This window comes from Pteropus vampyrus, unplaced genomic scaffold (assembly GCF_000151845.1).
Source record: "Pteropus vampyrus isolate Shadow unplaced genomic scaffold, Pvam_2.0 Scaffold563, whole genome shotgun sequence".
NCBI lineage: Eukaryota > Metazoa > Chordata > Mammalia > Chiroptera > Pteropodidae > Pteropus > Pteropus vampyrus.
The window spans coordinates 406,382-419,875 of record NW_011889344.1 but is presented as its reverse complement, the minus strand read 5'-3'; the positions used below and the strand labels follow the sequence as shown (position 1 = coordinate 419,875).

Genomic DNA, 13,494 nt, shown 5'->3' with positions numbered 1-13,494 from the left:
GCACTGGACGTTGCCCCTTCGCAAATGCCCCCTGCGACCCCGTGGCCTGGACATCGGGACTCGGGCCTCAGGCAGCGGTGTTCTGGTGGATGTTTAACAACCGGCTCTTGGGGGGGGCTGGTTTGTAAAGTCATTTCGAGTGTAAATACTCCTGGATTTCAAACAACCAGGTCGGCACTCAAGCGGGAGCTGGGAGGACGCACACAGTCAGCTTGGCACTGCTATGAGTGTTGTAGCCGCCAGCCCGATAGACACACAGAACACCAGAAATCAGTGAGTTACAGGTAACACACTCTTTATTCAGCCAGCTGGGTCTGCCAGGGGTAACGCAGACCCCAAATTAAGCAGCCCCGAAATGTAGAGGTACAGGGTTTTTAAGCCCTAAATCCCATTCCTCATTCTGTCTGAACACAAAACTCTATCTTCTGTTTCCTGTCAACCCACAGGTAGGTTGTGCAAGCGGGGGTACAGAAGCAGAAGGCTCATTGTTAGAATGTTATGTTCCCATGGGCGATAGCCAAGCACTAATTTCCAAGCAGTAATTTTCCAGCCAGCACATGAGCTGCTTCAGGGCAGCCCCCTACTCCCCAAGACCTCTGCCGCCTCTCCCCATGGAGCTCTAAGGCAGGACCGGCCCTCAATGCCCCGAACATTCAGCCTGCACCTTGTCCCCAGTCTCACCCGCCACCTGCAACATCTTCCACTGTGACTCCAGTTGGACTCTTAAGTGCCTCAGGGCCTGCATGTCCTCTGGAGAGGCCATGGAGAAGGGACCCGGGCTGGGGGGTGCCTCTCCATGCAGCACCCGGATCAGGACCCCAGCAAGCTGGGGTGAGGATTCCTGGACCTGGAGCAGAGGGTGAGAGCAGCGAGTCACAGATCTCCCCCTCCCAGCCCACCACACATCCACTCTGCCCAGCTCACCTCATCCACAAGGGCCAAGACTCGGCCCCCTGCTGGCACCCGCAGCAGTGCGGCCAGGAGTGCAGCCTGGGGTTCCTGCAGGCCATGGGCTGGTCCCAGTGCCAGCAGCACCAGGTCGGGCTGGAAGCCATAGGCCAGGGGCAGCACCAGGGCCAGGATGCAGTTCAGGAACCCACCAGTTGTCTGTGGGAAGGACAGCAGCATAGCCCCAGCCCCTCATCTAGGGGACACCCCTCCTGCCAGCGCAGGCCACCACACCGCCCAGTCTTGGGTAAACAGCCACACCAACAGTCCCATCAAGAAGCAGAGAAAGGCAGGTGAAAGCCAGGGGCCTGGCTGTCATGATAAGGCCAGCGAGCAGCCACGGCCCGGCCCTGTGATGCCACCACTCACCTCTGGCAGTGGCACGGAGATGTGGCATGTGGACAGGGCCGCCGCCTCCTTGCCCCCGATGTTCAGCCACAGACTCCTCCTTCCAGGGGAGAGTGAGTGCAGACACGTATGCATGTGGGTGAGACGCCACGAACCCTCCAGAGCCCGACAGCAGAGAAGGCGCAGAGAGCTCGAGGGTAGAGGTGCTGGGAGTGCTGAGTCTCTAGTGGAAACCCTCCCGGCACTGCTCTCAGGGGCCCCTCGGCCAGCCCCACCCATCACTCCTGGGAACCCAGGGTGATGTGTCCGCCCACATGCAGGACTGGACATCACATGACCCAAGAGTCATACTTATCAGCAGCAAGGTCCAAGGGCCGATCCAGTTGTCCCACGGCCACACACAGCAGCCTGGAGGAAGAGCTGGCTCCAGAACAGGCTGCACACGCCCCACCTGGAGCCCATTCCCAGAGCCCTCCCCACGTGGCCAGCCAGGGGTGCCCATGCACCATGCCCTCGGAGGCTCAGCTCAGCCAGCTGAGGCTCACCTCTGGAATCCCTGGGACAGGCCGCGCTGAATGGCCACATCCAGGGTGGCAGCTGCGGCAGGGGCCGGGATGGCTGCAATGCCGCTGCTCACCTGTGGGATGAATAACAGCGGCAACTCCCAAACCAGGTAAACAGAACTACCAGTCCCTTCTTTTGGTTCCTGTCTCAATGACTGTCACCTGTACACTCTGAGGTCCAATTGCTCCACTTCTGATAATAAGACGCTTAAATCACGGCCTTCCCCTCTCTGCCAAAGAGCATTTAGTTGAGGGGACTGCAGGGGGTGCTCGTGACCCTGTCCCTGGGCACTGTTCTGGGAAAGGCCCTGGGCACAAGGCGACACTCAAGGTCCATGTGGTTCTGCACCTCTCAGCCCTCCCCTGGATAGGACACCTGTCGTGGGCAGGTCCTGGGCCCTACCCCCAGCTCCACAAGCAGCCCCAGCCACTCCAAGGTGCTCCCACCTGCCCATCCAGGATCCCGTCCAAGAGGTGCAGGACCTTCCCAAGTGCAGTGAGGGTCTCATCCTTGGCCAGGGCCTCGTGTAGACTGTGGTGGCAAACCAGAGGGACACATAGATTCGGGGTGACATGCAGAACACAGGTGAGTCACACAGGGTGCATGGTGGACACAGCCCTCTCCCCAGCCTATTCTGCCCACCTGGCCCAGGCCTGCATCTCCTTCTGTGGGGCTGACCCCTCCTGACGAAGAGTATCAGGGGGCAGGGCAAGGGCAGTGTCCAGCGCAGTCAGGGCAACGGCCATGCGGACAGGGGGCGTGGGATGGAGACGCAGCTGGTCCAGCAGGGAGCTCAGTGCTGCCTCGGCCTTGGCTGCTGCAGCCTTGAATTCGGGCCCCCCAGGCAGCAGAGTCGAGGGCCTCCCCTCTGGAGAGTACGTGCTGGGACTCCGGATAGGCGTCAGGTCTGAAAGGTGGTTCTGAGTCACAGCCACTGCCCAGGAGCCCCAGGTGCAGGTGTGATCCCAGCACCCAGCCCAGGCCACACCGACCTTGCTGCTGGAGGCTCATCCAGTGAGGGGCCTGGGCTGCCCGCACACTCTGGATGGACTCCAGGGCGCTGTGAGGAGAAGCAGGCACGGTGAGGCCTGGCCTTGCACTCCCGGCCCTTCCCACCCTCCTGCTCTCGCACCTGTGATGTGGCACCATGGGTCCCGACAGGGGTGGGGCGGGATCACCCAGCAGGGCCTGCACCATCATACACACCGACAGGGAGAGCGACTCCAAGTGGTAGCCGCCCTGGAGAGAGGGAGGAGGGAGGAAGACAGAGGCATGACTGGGGCAGGGGTGTCATTGGGCAGCAGGCCCCTCTGACTGCACCTCAGCCTCTGGCCTGTGGGCCCTCTCTGCTTGCCACAGTCACCTCCAGCATGGCGCAGACCCGGCCACCAGCTAGCACCTGCAGCAGCTGCGTGAGGTGGGCGAAGCACTCTGGCGTGGCCTGCATCTGCCCCTGCAACCAGAGCAGGTGTGACGGGCCTGGCCACAGGACCCCGGAAGCCCTCCCAGCCCGGCCAGGCCCTCACCTCGGGATCCCCGATTGCTGAGTCAAATCCTGCCGAGACCAGCACCAGTTCAGGGTCAAACTGTGGGCGGGGCCGATGCGTAGGGGTGAGGGGAAGGCCCCTCCACAGAGACCCTCCCACCCTCAGGCCTCCGCTCTGCCCTGGTGGAATGGGGGTGGCTTCACCTCTCCCACCCTCCTGCCAGGGAGACCAGCCTGCCCCCCACACAGTCACCTCGAAGGCCAAGGGCAGCAGCACGTGCAGGAAGGCGGCCACGTAGTCAGCATTTCCCAGCCCGACCTGCAGCCATGGGCATCAGCATTGGGCCCTGCCAGGGGGCTGCAGGGTCTTCACCCCTGGATCCCTGGCAGGATGCCCTAAACTACAGTCAAGCCGGGAGCGGTGGGGTAGGAGATGTGGGCTAGGAGGGGCTCTGGGGGATCGAGGCGACATGTGGCACCTGGTTCCACGGCAGGTTGACTGTGAAGCCTCGGCCGGGCCCCCGCCCAACAGCATCTGCGTCAGACTCCCGCAGGTGGGGCCAGCAGCGCCCGTGCTCGTAGCGGTGCCAGGAGAAGTAAAGGACGCTGGGGGAACCAGCCAGGCTCAGAGATCAGGACCCTTGGCACCATGGCTCCTCCCAGAACCGTGACCCTGGAGCACACGGCCATGTCTTCCTGATCGGATTTTTCCAGGTCAGGCTGTATGCCCCAAAGAATGAGGTCCCAGGGAAGGGTTGTGTCCCCACCCCCAGCTCACCTGGGATCGTCCTCGAAGATGTACTGGATGCCCTGACCATGGTGGATATCCCAGTCCACGATGAGGATCCTGGGGACAAATGGCAAGGGGCTTGCTGAGGGGTGGGGCCCCCACCTGCAGCCAGAGCCCCGCCCAGGATGGGAGGGCAGGGTGGACTCTCAGCAGCCAGCCCCAGCCCCAGCCCCAGCACCAGCCCCAGCCCCACCTTGGGCCTCCCCGACTGTGGCCGCCCAGCACACACCTGTGCAGCCCGTGTTTCTGCTGAGCGTGTTTGGCTGCTATGGCCACGTTATTGAACACGCAGAATCCATTGGCAGCAGCCCTCTGGCTGTGGTGCCCAGGAGGCCTAGGGTTGAGAGTGGACCACATCAGGGTCATCCTGATGTGCCCACATGTGGGGACAGCCAGTGCGGGGGACAGCTCTCACCTCACCAGGGCAAGCCCGTTGCGCACAGTTCCTGTCAGCACCGCATCCACCAGCTGCAGCCCGGCCCCCGCAGCTAGCCGCGCACAGTGGAAGGTGCTCTGTGGGGCGGGATGCAGATGAGCCCCCCAAGCCACCCCTCACAGACTCCGCCCAGGCCTGTGCCAGGCTGCAGGGCACCAGGGAGTTCGTGCAATGAGCCAGGAGTCCCAGGTGCCAGCAGCAGCAGCCAAGGGGAGGACAGTGACCGGGGTCAAATGGGCACATGGAAGTGTGTCTGGATGGGTGACTGTGTCCCCAGGGCACGCACCGGATGGAAGTAGACGGCATCATACTGTCCAGACAGGGCCTTGAGCGCTCCCGTGCCCAAGGCCTGAGTCTCCCGCAACAAGGCCACGTACTCTGGGCTGCAGAGGGGCAGGCAGGCAAAGCAGCGTCACCAGCGGGAATGGGGAGAAGAGAGGACAGACCCCGGATGGGCCTGCCCACCTCGCTGCTCCCTCACCCACCCACCCGATGGGGAAACTGAGGCATGTTGTGGAGAGGCGCTATTTGCAAGGCACTGGCCAGCCAGGGCGGGCCCAAGTCCTAGGCCGCATCCTTGTGGCCAGCCCAGGGGCTGACCTGTGCACCAGGCCCAGCTCTGCCTCCGAGGCCTCTCGGGCTGCCAACCGCAGGCACCTCTGCTCCAGGCCACGCTGCCGCAGGCGTTCCAGGGTGGTGGTCAGGCGCTCAGGACACTCGATCTCGCACTCGGGGCTGAGTGGACAGAGAGCTCAGAATCCCGAGACCCCTCTCCACAGCCCCCCTGCCAGGTCACACTTACTCCTCCCAGAGCAGCCTGGCCGCTGTCATGTCCTCGTGATACACGAGTGCAGTTCCCATGGCCCAGCTGTGGTCACTTTTGGCCACCCTGGACGGAAGGACCCAGGTGGCCCCACGCACAGGTGAGTATATTGCTGGACCCCACCTTGCAGCCCCAGGGAGCAGCGCGACGCTAGGGTCACGACGGGGGCGGCGGGGACAGAGCCTAGGCAGGAATACCCAGAACCCAGGCAGGAAGAAGGCCTCGGGCTGCAACTGGCGCCAGAGAGAGTCTGGGGTCAACAGAGCGGCACCCGGGGCCTGGCTTCCGGCTTCCTCCGATTGGGGCCGGTACCGTCCCGCCCCCTGGCCGCTCTAGCGGCGGCTCCACCTCCTCCCCCGCCGGGGCCGGGTTCACAGCGGCGCCATCGGTGCGCAGTGGGCCGAGCCCCCTCCGCCCCTCCTTCCCGACCCACCCTGGCCGCGCGGCCGCCGCTCGGAGAAACGCTGCGAGGAAGCGGGGCGGGGCCCGGGTCCGCCCGGCGAGGGGTCGTGGCTTAGCCCGGCCTGGGCTGCACCCACGCGCTGAGCGGCCGCCGGGGTTTTAGTAGGGAGTGACAAGGGTCCGATTTAAGCTCCTGGAAGACCCCTGGCCGGAGAGCGGATGAGTGGGAAGGCCAGGGGGTTGGCAGGGAAGCTGGGCAGGAGTCGCCGAGCGTGGGGCGAAGGGAAGGAGGACGGAGAGGGAGGGACTGGGCGAGGGATGAATGAGGCCAGCAAAGGGGAAGGCGCGGGCACAGTCACAGAACAAGACGGCCAGAGGGGTGGGGCAGCCGGGAGCCGCGAGGCTGAGACCCAGAGGCCCAGGGGGCGGGGCGTGAGTGGTGGTCTGGGGACCAGGCTCTGGGGGCGGGTCTCTTGGAGGCGGGACGTGGGCGGGGTCCTGGAGTCTGGGAGTCAGGACCTGGAGCCGGAGTGACCCCAGTCACGTTCCTTGGTCTACCCAGCACTTCAGGGGAGACCTCCAAGGTGAGAGGGATGCAGACGGCCCAGACAGGGCCCCGCCCCCTCTGCCTCGTGTGGGTTCCCACTGTCTCGGTCGCGGGACCTGCTCGTGAGGCAGCGTGCTTACCGCCGGGGCTCTGGGGCGACTCTAATTGGGGAGATCACGGTGGCGAGGCATGGCGTGCTCTGATTGGCCATCCTGGGACACGTGGCCTCGAAGGGCGTGGTCTGGTTGGACCGCCTCTTTTGGATCCGGGAGAGCGAGAGTCACGGCAGGGGTGCGTCCCAGAGGCGCGGGAAAGTCTCTGGGCAGAGAAGGCTGGTGTCCACTGTGGCACCTCGCCCAGCCGTATTTGGCTGGACCGACTGTGCGCGTGTTCAGCCGAATTCCAGGCCGTGAGAAGGTCGCCCTGGCCCCGCTTCGGGCTCACCTACCCAGAGGTCGGGGGGAGGAGCCAGGGAGGCCGCAGGAGCCCAAGAGTGACTTGCGATCCGGCGGCCAGCTCTCAAAGACCTGGAATGGCCAACAGAGGGCCCCGCGGCCTCAGCGATGGCGCTGGAGCGTGGCCGGGGGAGGGGCAGGAGGTTTGAAGAGAAGAGGACCCACCCTTCCGCTGAGCCACCTGTGCAAAGGCCTGAGGTGCCTCTATGCGTCTAGCGTGAACCCTCTTCCCTAGGAACCTGGTCTGGGAGTGTGCGCAGAGCTCAGGCAGCCGGCTGGTACTGAGCCCCAGGTTGCACCCTAACCTCCGCCCCCATCAGGCCTTGCCCAAAAGTCTGGCTCTAGAAGCAGGTTACCCCATTGGAGGGGTGGCAAGCCCTAATGTGGGGGCTCCAGGCTGGGGTTTCACTGGCGCAGATGGGGTAGGCGGACACCAGCTCTGTGACCAGGAGGGGAGGGTGTGCCCAGGCCCAGAGGGGACAGCAGCCCCGAATCAGGAAGCGAAGCCAGAGTGGGAGCTGCAAAGGGTTTATTTCCTCCCGGCCGCGTGTACAATTCACACTCCAGGCTGGGGGTGCAAGTCCACAACACCCCCCAGGAGAGACGTCCCTGAGTCGGCGTCCTGCGCCCTCCCTGTCCTCAGCCACAGAAGCTGGGCCACAGCCCAGTCCAGAGTGGGCAGGGTTAGAAGCCAGGCCTTGATCCCAAGTCCCACCCTACCCCACCCCAAGGTTCTTGGGCTTCTCAGGGACTCGGAGGCCAGCCCCAGGCCAGGTGGTGTCCTGTCCAGAATGTCCAAATGCTCCCCAGGGTGAGGCCTGAGCAGAGCACGGGCCTGGGGGAGGAGCCCCATGCAACACGGAGTCTCCTGGCACCCAAGCCCCAGCCAAGTTCACGGTCGTAAGCAGGATCCCCTTCCAGGTAGAAGCCCAGCCAGGGTCCCCAAGGCGTCCCCACCACCCTCGCAGGGCCCAGCGTCTTCACAGGGCTGTCTCCTTAGAGGCCTTGGCCCCCAGCTGCCGGGGAGGCTTGAAGCTGAGAACTTCCTTATATGTGACACCTGGGTGGGGTGAGAGAGACAGACTGAGGGGCTGATCACCCATCGGAATCAGCTTCTACTGCCGCAGGCACTAGACACCGCACTGACCAGTGATGAGACCTACAAGAGTCCACTTGGGGGAGGGCTCCCAGGCCCCAAGCATGGGCTGACAGCCACCAACCCAGGGCCCCACTCATCCCAAAAACATTGGGGTCAGAGGTCACTGCTGGGGCGTAGGCGTCTGGTGGACTCTCCTTGTCTCATACATGAGACTTTGTCTCAGGCCACAGCCACTCAGCCCACCTGAGTCCGTCCACAGGGACTCTGCAGCCTGACTGGGCTCCTAGAACCCGAAACCACTGGCCCCAGAGTGGCGGGCAGGCCTCGGGCCCACAGCCCACCTTAGTGGAGAGAGGATGTCCTTGGTCTGCAAACCCACGTGCTCACGCCAATAAGGCTGTCGGGGCCCTGCTGGGACACAGCCCAGTCCCGAGATCCGGAACACCCACAGAGGCTTACCTGGGCGGGCTCCCAGCAGTACCCACCTTCCTCAGCTAGTGGTTATGTTCCCAACTCTGTGCCCAGAGTGAGCCACCCAGAGGCAAGGGACGGGGGCTGCCCTGCTCCCCACTGACTAATCTGTAGACAGCCTCCCACACCCACCTGGCTAGTGGGTGCCTGTCTGGGGGACACAGGTGCTCCACAAACCCAGTTCAGGAAACACTGTGCCTTTGGAGCAGTTGGTCTGTGGTTTGCCCTGCACATGGCCTGGGTGTATGCCCACCTTGGTTCGTGGGCCAGGGGTTCACGTGCCCTCTATGCCCTTCCTCTAATCCTAAGGCAGGGCCAGTCCATCCGGGGAAGGTTTGTGTGAGGAGGCCACTGCTGTAAAGCTGGCTTTTCCCAGGGAAATGAGATAATGAGAGTTTGCATCCTGACTGGGGCTCAGCCACAAACAGACCACATGTCCACCTCAGTCTGTAGTCAAAGCAAAAGCTCTCTGCAGGGTTTGTGTAGGCAGGGACCGCAGAGAGGATCTTGTGGCCCGTGGTTTTCATGTTATCTTTTTTAGCAACAAAAATCTTTCATCAAACCAAACCAAACTTAAAAAGCACAAAACACAGCACAGATGAGGGCAGAGCCTCTGCTGGAGGCACTGGGGAACCCAGGGGCCCTAGGAACATGGTTTGGGAACCACCGCCCACCCTGCCCCCGCCCCCACCCCCAGCACAGGATGAAGGCCATGGCTCTGAGGCAGAGGCAGCTGGAGCCTAGGACACAGTGGGTACTAACTGCTGCCCTCAGGCATCCCTGCACCCCCAGACTGGTCCTGCGGCCACGATTCTGAAGGCCAGTTCCAGCATGCGGGATCAGGGCCACAGCAGAGGGAGGCTCGGGGACTAGGCAGGCTCCCCTGAGCCCAGCTCAAGACTGAACAGGTGTCAGTCGCCCCTCAGAAATGAGAAAAGGGGCCCTTGGTGTCAGGGGGTGACCAGCACAAAGTCTGGAGGTACAGAGCAGTTACGGGGCTGCTCAGTGGAGCTGCAGGGGACAGGCATGGGTGGTTGGGAGGGGTGACGTGCTGTGGGCTGGCTTCGGTGGCCCTTATCCTTCCGGCGGGACATGAGGGATGTGCAGTCATCCAGGTAGCAGATGTCATGAAAGGGGCAAGGAGAGGCAAGGGCAAGTTCAAGAGGGTGAGCGGAGGCTTGGAGACAAGCAAGTGTGGAGGGGTTCCGGGGGGACCCGGTCTCTGGCCTGGCGGGGAAGGCGGGCAGTACGGGCAGGGCCACGGAGGCTCAGTGCTCTCACTGCCTCCGGTGACTTCTGGGGCTCGGTCTGTGCTCCCACGGGTGCTGGGCCCCAGCAAGGATGCCCTGCCTTTCACCCTTTAGCTCCGGCCACAGGTCACCTCAGCTGGAAAGCCCCACGGCATCTGACCTCCCATTGTATTCCTCCCCCGGGGGACGGGACTCTGAGCCTGGCCACCTGCAGGGGTTCATGGGCCAGCCACAGGCCTGGCCCGCATCCCACTCACACTTCCACTCGTCCAGCGTGCGGTCCACGTCATCAAAGGACTCGTCATATTTCTGGGCCTCGGGCTCATCCTCCGTGTCGTGCAGTGACTCGAAGTAGGGGTGGGTGAGCGCCTCGGCTGCCGTCACCCGCCGCTCCGCATCCAGCACCAGCATTTTTTCCAGGAGGTTCACGGCTGGGGGGAGGGCGTGTTAGGCTGGGCCGAGGGGAGGGCCCCATGCCCCTCAGGTCCAACCCTACCCAGAGGGCTTGCGTTGGTCAGGATGGAGGCAAAATCCTTCTTCTCCAGCTCAGGCAGGCCCTTCATGTAGTCCTTGGCCTGTGCAGGAAGAAGGTGAGCAGGTGAGCGGCCAGCCCTCGGATGGCCCAGCCCCTCCTGCCCCGCCCAGCTCCCGACTGACATCGGCGCTCTGCAACCTCTGCACGAACTCATCCGGCGGTGTCCCCGTCACCTTCAAGATTTCCTTCAGCTGGTCCAGGTCTCCACAGAGCTCAGGAGCACAGCATGAGCCAGAGAGTGGAGGTCACCTGCCCACCCAACCAGGACGGTGTGCCTAGCCCCCACCCCTGCCCACTTGACCCCACAGGTATAGGATGAGCCAAGCCACCTGACTCCACAGGTGGAGGATGAGCCAAGCCGCCTGAACCCACAGGTGGAGGATACGGTCATTGCCCTTGAACAGCGTCTTCCCTGTGATCATCTCTGCCATGATGCAGCCCGCTGACCAGACGTCCACTGAGACAGAAAACCCCCATCAGGGCCCTGTGGGCCAGGGAGGGGGGACATGGACGCGGGGGCCATCTAGCCTGCCACACCCTTGTCCCATCCCAGCTCAGCAGCCTCCAGAGAGACAGCCACCATGGGGCTCCTGTGAGGAAACAGGGAGGGGAAGGGCCAGACTTGGAGGCTGGCGCAGGTGGTGGCCCCGTCGCTGGGCAGACTCTCACCCGTCTGCGTGTAGTGCATCCAATTCAAGATGACCTCAGGCGCCCGGTACCACCGGGTCACCACATAACCAGTCATCTCGCTGTCTGCCTGCCTGGCTAGGCCGAAGTCCAGGATCTGCAACCAGAATCAGGAAGGGGTGCGAAGGGGTACAGGGTACAGCCGCTGCCACCCCCAGCAAGTGCTTCCCCAGAGCACATCTGCCCATCAGCTGCTCGGCCACTGCCTGGATGACTGGTCCCTCCGCCTGGCCTGGGCCAGTCCTCCTCCCAGGGTGTGGCAGGCAGGTGGGGAGGTGGGGAGGGACCCCCGAGCCCCGCCCCCAGCACATACCTTCAGCTCACAGTCCTCGTTCACGGCCAAATTGCCGGGCTTCAGGTCCTGTGGGCAGGGCAGAGGACAGGTGGCTGCGTGGCCAGCCAGCAGGGGGCGCAAAGGCAGGAGCCCAGTGGTGGCTGAGCCCAGGAGCAGGAGCCCCTGCAGCCTCTGGGAAGGGTGGAGGTGCCTGGGCCCCCAGGCTGCCGAGTACGGGCGCCGAGTGCACACCCCACAAGACCCCATGTGCCCACTCACAGGCAAGAAGTAGGAGTTGAGGCTCCCAAATGCCCATACAGCCAAGGGAGGCTCCCACCACCAGGACTCACCCTGTGGATGACACCAGCAGCGTGGATGTACTGTGGGGACAGAGAGGGCCAGCGGTGTCAGCTCACCGGGACCCCGCGGCCCAGACCCCTCCAGTGGCTCCCCTGCCCGTCCTCACCTTCAGCCCCTTCAGCATCTGGTAGACAAGGAACTGGATCCGGTCCTCACTCAGCTTCTCGTGCTTCATGAGCTTGCCCAGGTCCGTGCCCATGAACGGCATGACCAGGTAGCTGCAGGAGCCGGGCAGGTGGGCGGGCAGGGTGCAGACAGCAGGGCCACACCCACAAGGCCAGGCTCAGACCTGGAAAGGCCCCTGGCCCCCACCTTCAGTGCCAGACAAGGCTCCATCTACCTTCTCCAACCACCCGCCCCACCCCAAAATGTCAGGTGGGCAGGGACTGGGCAGGCACGGCGCCAGGCCTGGGGCTGGGGAGCACCAGGTCTCAGAGGCCAGGGAGGGTGTGAGAGGGTGGAGGGAGGTGCCTGTGAGCAGGGGTGGGACAGCAGGACACTGGGGTGTGAGGGACACGCTGGGCAAGTGGAGGGAGACAAAGGGGAGATGTTTAGCACCCCACCAGGACACTGTAGGGCCTTGAGCTCTGCAAGGTCAGGCAGCAAGCGGCCAATCCTCCCAGCCCAGGCCCCTGACTCCTGGCTGACAACTGTGAGTCCAGGAGTGGCCACTTGGGCAGGCACCCACTGCCCACCTCCTGCCCATCAGCAAAGGTCAGCAGCTCCAGTTACAGCCACACATTTGGTGCCAGGGTCCCAGAGCCCGCAACCTGCCAGCTAACAGATGCCCAGGCCTGAGCCTGGTATCTCCAGCACTGGAGAGGGCCTGGTGGCAGGGGGAGGCCCGGGTTCTACCGGGCCAAGCCAGCACCGTGGCTCCTGGGGCACGTGGCAAGGGGGTGGACGGTGGTGTGGGGAGAGGATGGGCGGTGGGCATCCCGACCCCATCCAGGCTGCAGGGCGAGGCCCACCTCGAGCAGGACCCCAGGCCAGTCCAGAACCTGAAGCTGGCGCCGAGGAGCGACCCAGCACCCCTCCACCCTGCTTGGCCAGCCCCGGGCCAGTGCTCACAAGTCTGTGAAATCGTCCAGGGTCTCATCAGGAGTGAACACGTCCAGCAGCCCGATCACCTGGGGAGGAGGCCAGAGCACCCGGTGGCATCGGGGGCAGAGCAGAGGGCGCGGGGCTTGGACTCACCCCTGAAGCTGGCGCTATGCTCCAGGCAGGAAAGCCCCCTGCAATTGTCCCCATTTCTCCCCACTGTCCACAGGGCCCAGCTCTACCCCCTGGCAGCACAACACAGCCCTGGCACCCCTGCCCACAGATGCATGCTATTTTTGGATGGTGACAGCCTAGATCCTCTGGGGGAGGGGGAGCCCCAAGTCTGGGTCAGCTCCCAGCCATCCAAGGAGCTCCAGTTCCTTGGCCCTTCCTCCCCCTCTTCCTGCCCCCATTGAAGACTGGGGACCAGGATGGTGACAGCTTCCCAAGAGAGAGCCTATATCGGGAGGTACTTCCCAGGGCTGGGCCTCTGCTGGAGAGGCCCAGGCGAGCAGCACTGTGACCAAACCAACATTCAGACCTGGGCCTGCAGACCCCTGGTCAGGGGCGATGGACAGCAGACAGGTAATGTGACAACTGGCGCCTGGGGCTCAGGGTGACAGGGACCAGGGAGGCCTGCAATATCGGAGCAGCCGGAGGGGCAGGCAGTGTGTCATGTGTGTGGGGATGCCTGGCCGAGGCCCTGTGACGGTGGTGGAGGCAGGAGGGAGAACATTTGAGGAACATGGGGCGAGGGGAGGCCGGGTGGCTGAGGCCCAGGCCGGGGAGTAGCCGAGCAGAGGCCAGAGGGAGACTTCGCAGGCCCTCGCAGGCCAGGTAAAGGTTTGGCCTTGGTCCTAGGGCCACCAGGGAAGGATTTAAACAGGCATGACACTGAATGTGGGACAGACTGGAGTTAGGTGAGAGTGGACATGAGCCGAATGGACAGCTAGATGACCACTAGTGCCAGAGCCACGG

General features: G+C 63.7%; 2 protein-coding genes across 10 annotated transcripts in view; both read right to left on the bottom strand.

Moving 5' to 3' along the window:
- Positions 1-421: 421 nt before the first annotated feature.
- HDAC10 (histone deacetylase 10) lies at positions 422-6,857 on the bottom strand. 3 transcript variants are annotated; one of them, XM_023525471.1, is made up of 19 exons: positions 6,485-6,856; positions 5,173-5,307; positions 4,859-4,955; positions 4,552-4,649; positions 4,366-4,470; positions 4,125-4,193; positions 3,826-3,952; positions 3,600-3,665; positions 3,387-3,446; positions 3,224-3,313; positions 2,993-3,099; positions 2,853-2,920; positions 2,503-2,767; positions 2,307-2,391; positions 1,842-1,933; positions 1,648-1,704; positions 1,318-1,396; positions 925-1,107; positions 422-847 (listed from the first exon to the last, which is right to left on the bottom strand). In XM_023525471.1, exons 1-19 carry the CDS (start codon positions 6,553-6,555, stop codon positions 638-640), a joined length of 2,064 nt encoding a protein of 687 aa, XP_023381239.1. In that variant the 5' UTR covers positions 6,556-6,856; the 3' UTR covers positions 422-637. The 3 variants fall into 3 exon arrangements, with proteins under 3 accessions (XP_023381239.1, XP_023381240.1, XP_011382469.1); XM_011384167.2 differs by lacking the exon at positions 6,485-6,856 and adding an exon at positions 5,375-5,788 and having other exon boundaries at positions 638-847; XM_023525472.1 differs by lacking the exon at positions 3,224-3,313 and having other exon boundaries at positions 6,485-6,857.
- Positions 6,858-7,311: 454 nt separating this feature from the next.
- Positions 7,312-13,494, bottom strand: part of LOC105308283 (mitogen-activated protein kinase 11) — an 18,702-nt gene continuing 12,519 nt past the window's right edge. For 5 of the 7 annotated variants that reach the window (XM_023525469.1, XM_023525464.1, XM_011384164.2 and 2 more), the window contains 10 exons: positions 12,547-12,605; positions 11,582-11,693; positions 11,466-11,495; positions 11,155-11,202; positions 10,824-10,938; positions 10,540-10,611; positions 10,277-10,356; positions 10,116-10,194; positions 9,877-10,050; positions 7,312-7,859 (listed from right to left, as the gene is read on the bottom strand). In XM_023525469.1, the coding sequence (XP_023381237.1) occupies positions 7,780-7,859; positions 9,877-10,050; positions 10,116-10,194; positions 10,277-10,356; positions 10,540-10,611; positions 10,824-10,938; positions 11,155-11,202; positions 11,466-11,495; positions 11,582-11,693; positions 12,547-12,605 (849 nt within the window). In that variant the 3' untranslated portion in view covers positions 7,312-7,779. The remainder of the gene's footprint in view (positions 7,860-9,876; positions 10,051-10,115; positions 10,195-10,276; positions 10,357-10,539; positions 10,612-10,823; positions 10,939-11,154; positions 11,203-11,465; positions 11,496-11,581; positions 11,694-12,546; positions 12,606-13,494) is intronic. The other 2 variants (XM_023525466.1, XM_023525465.1) reach the window with 1 other exon arrangement.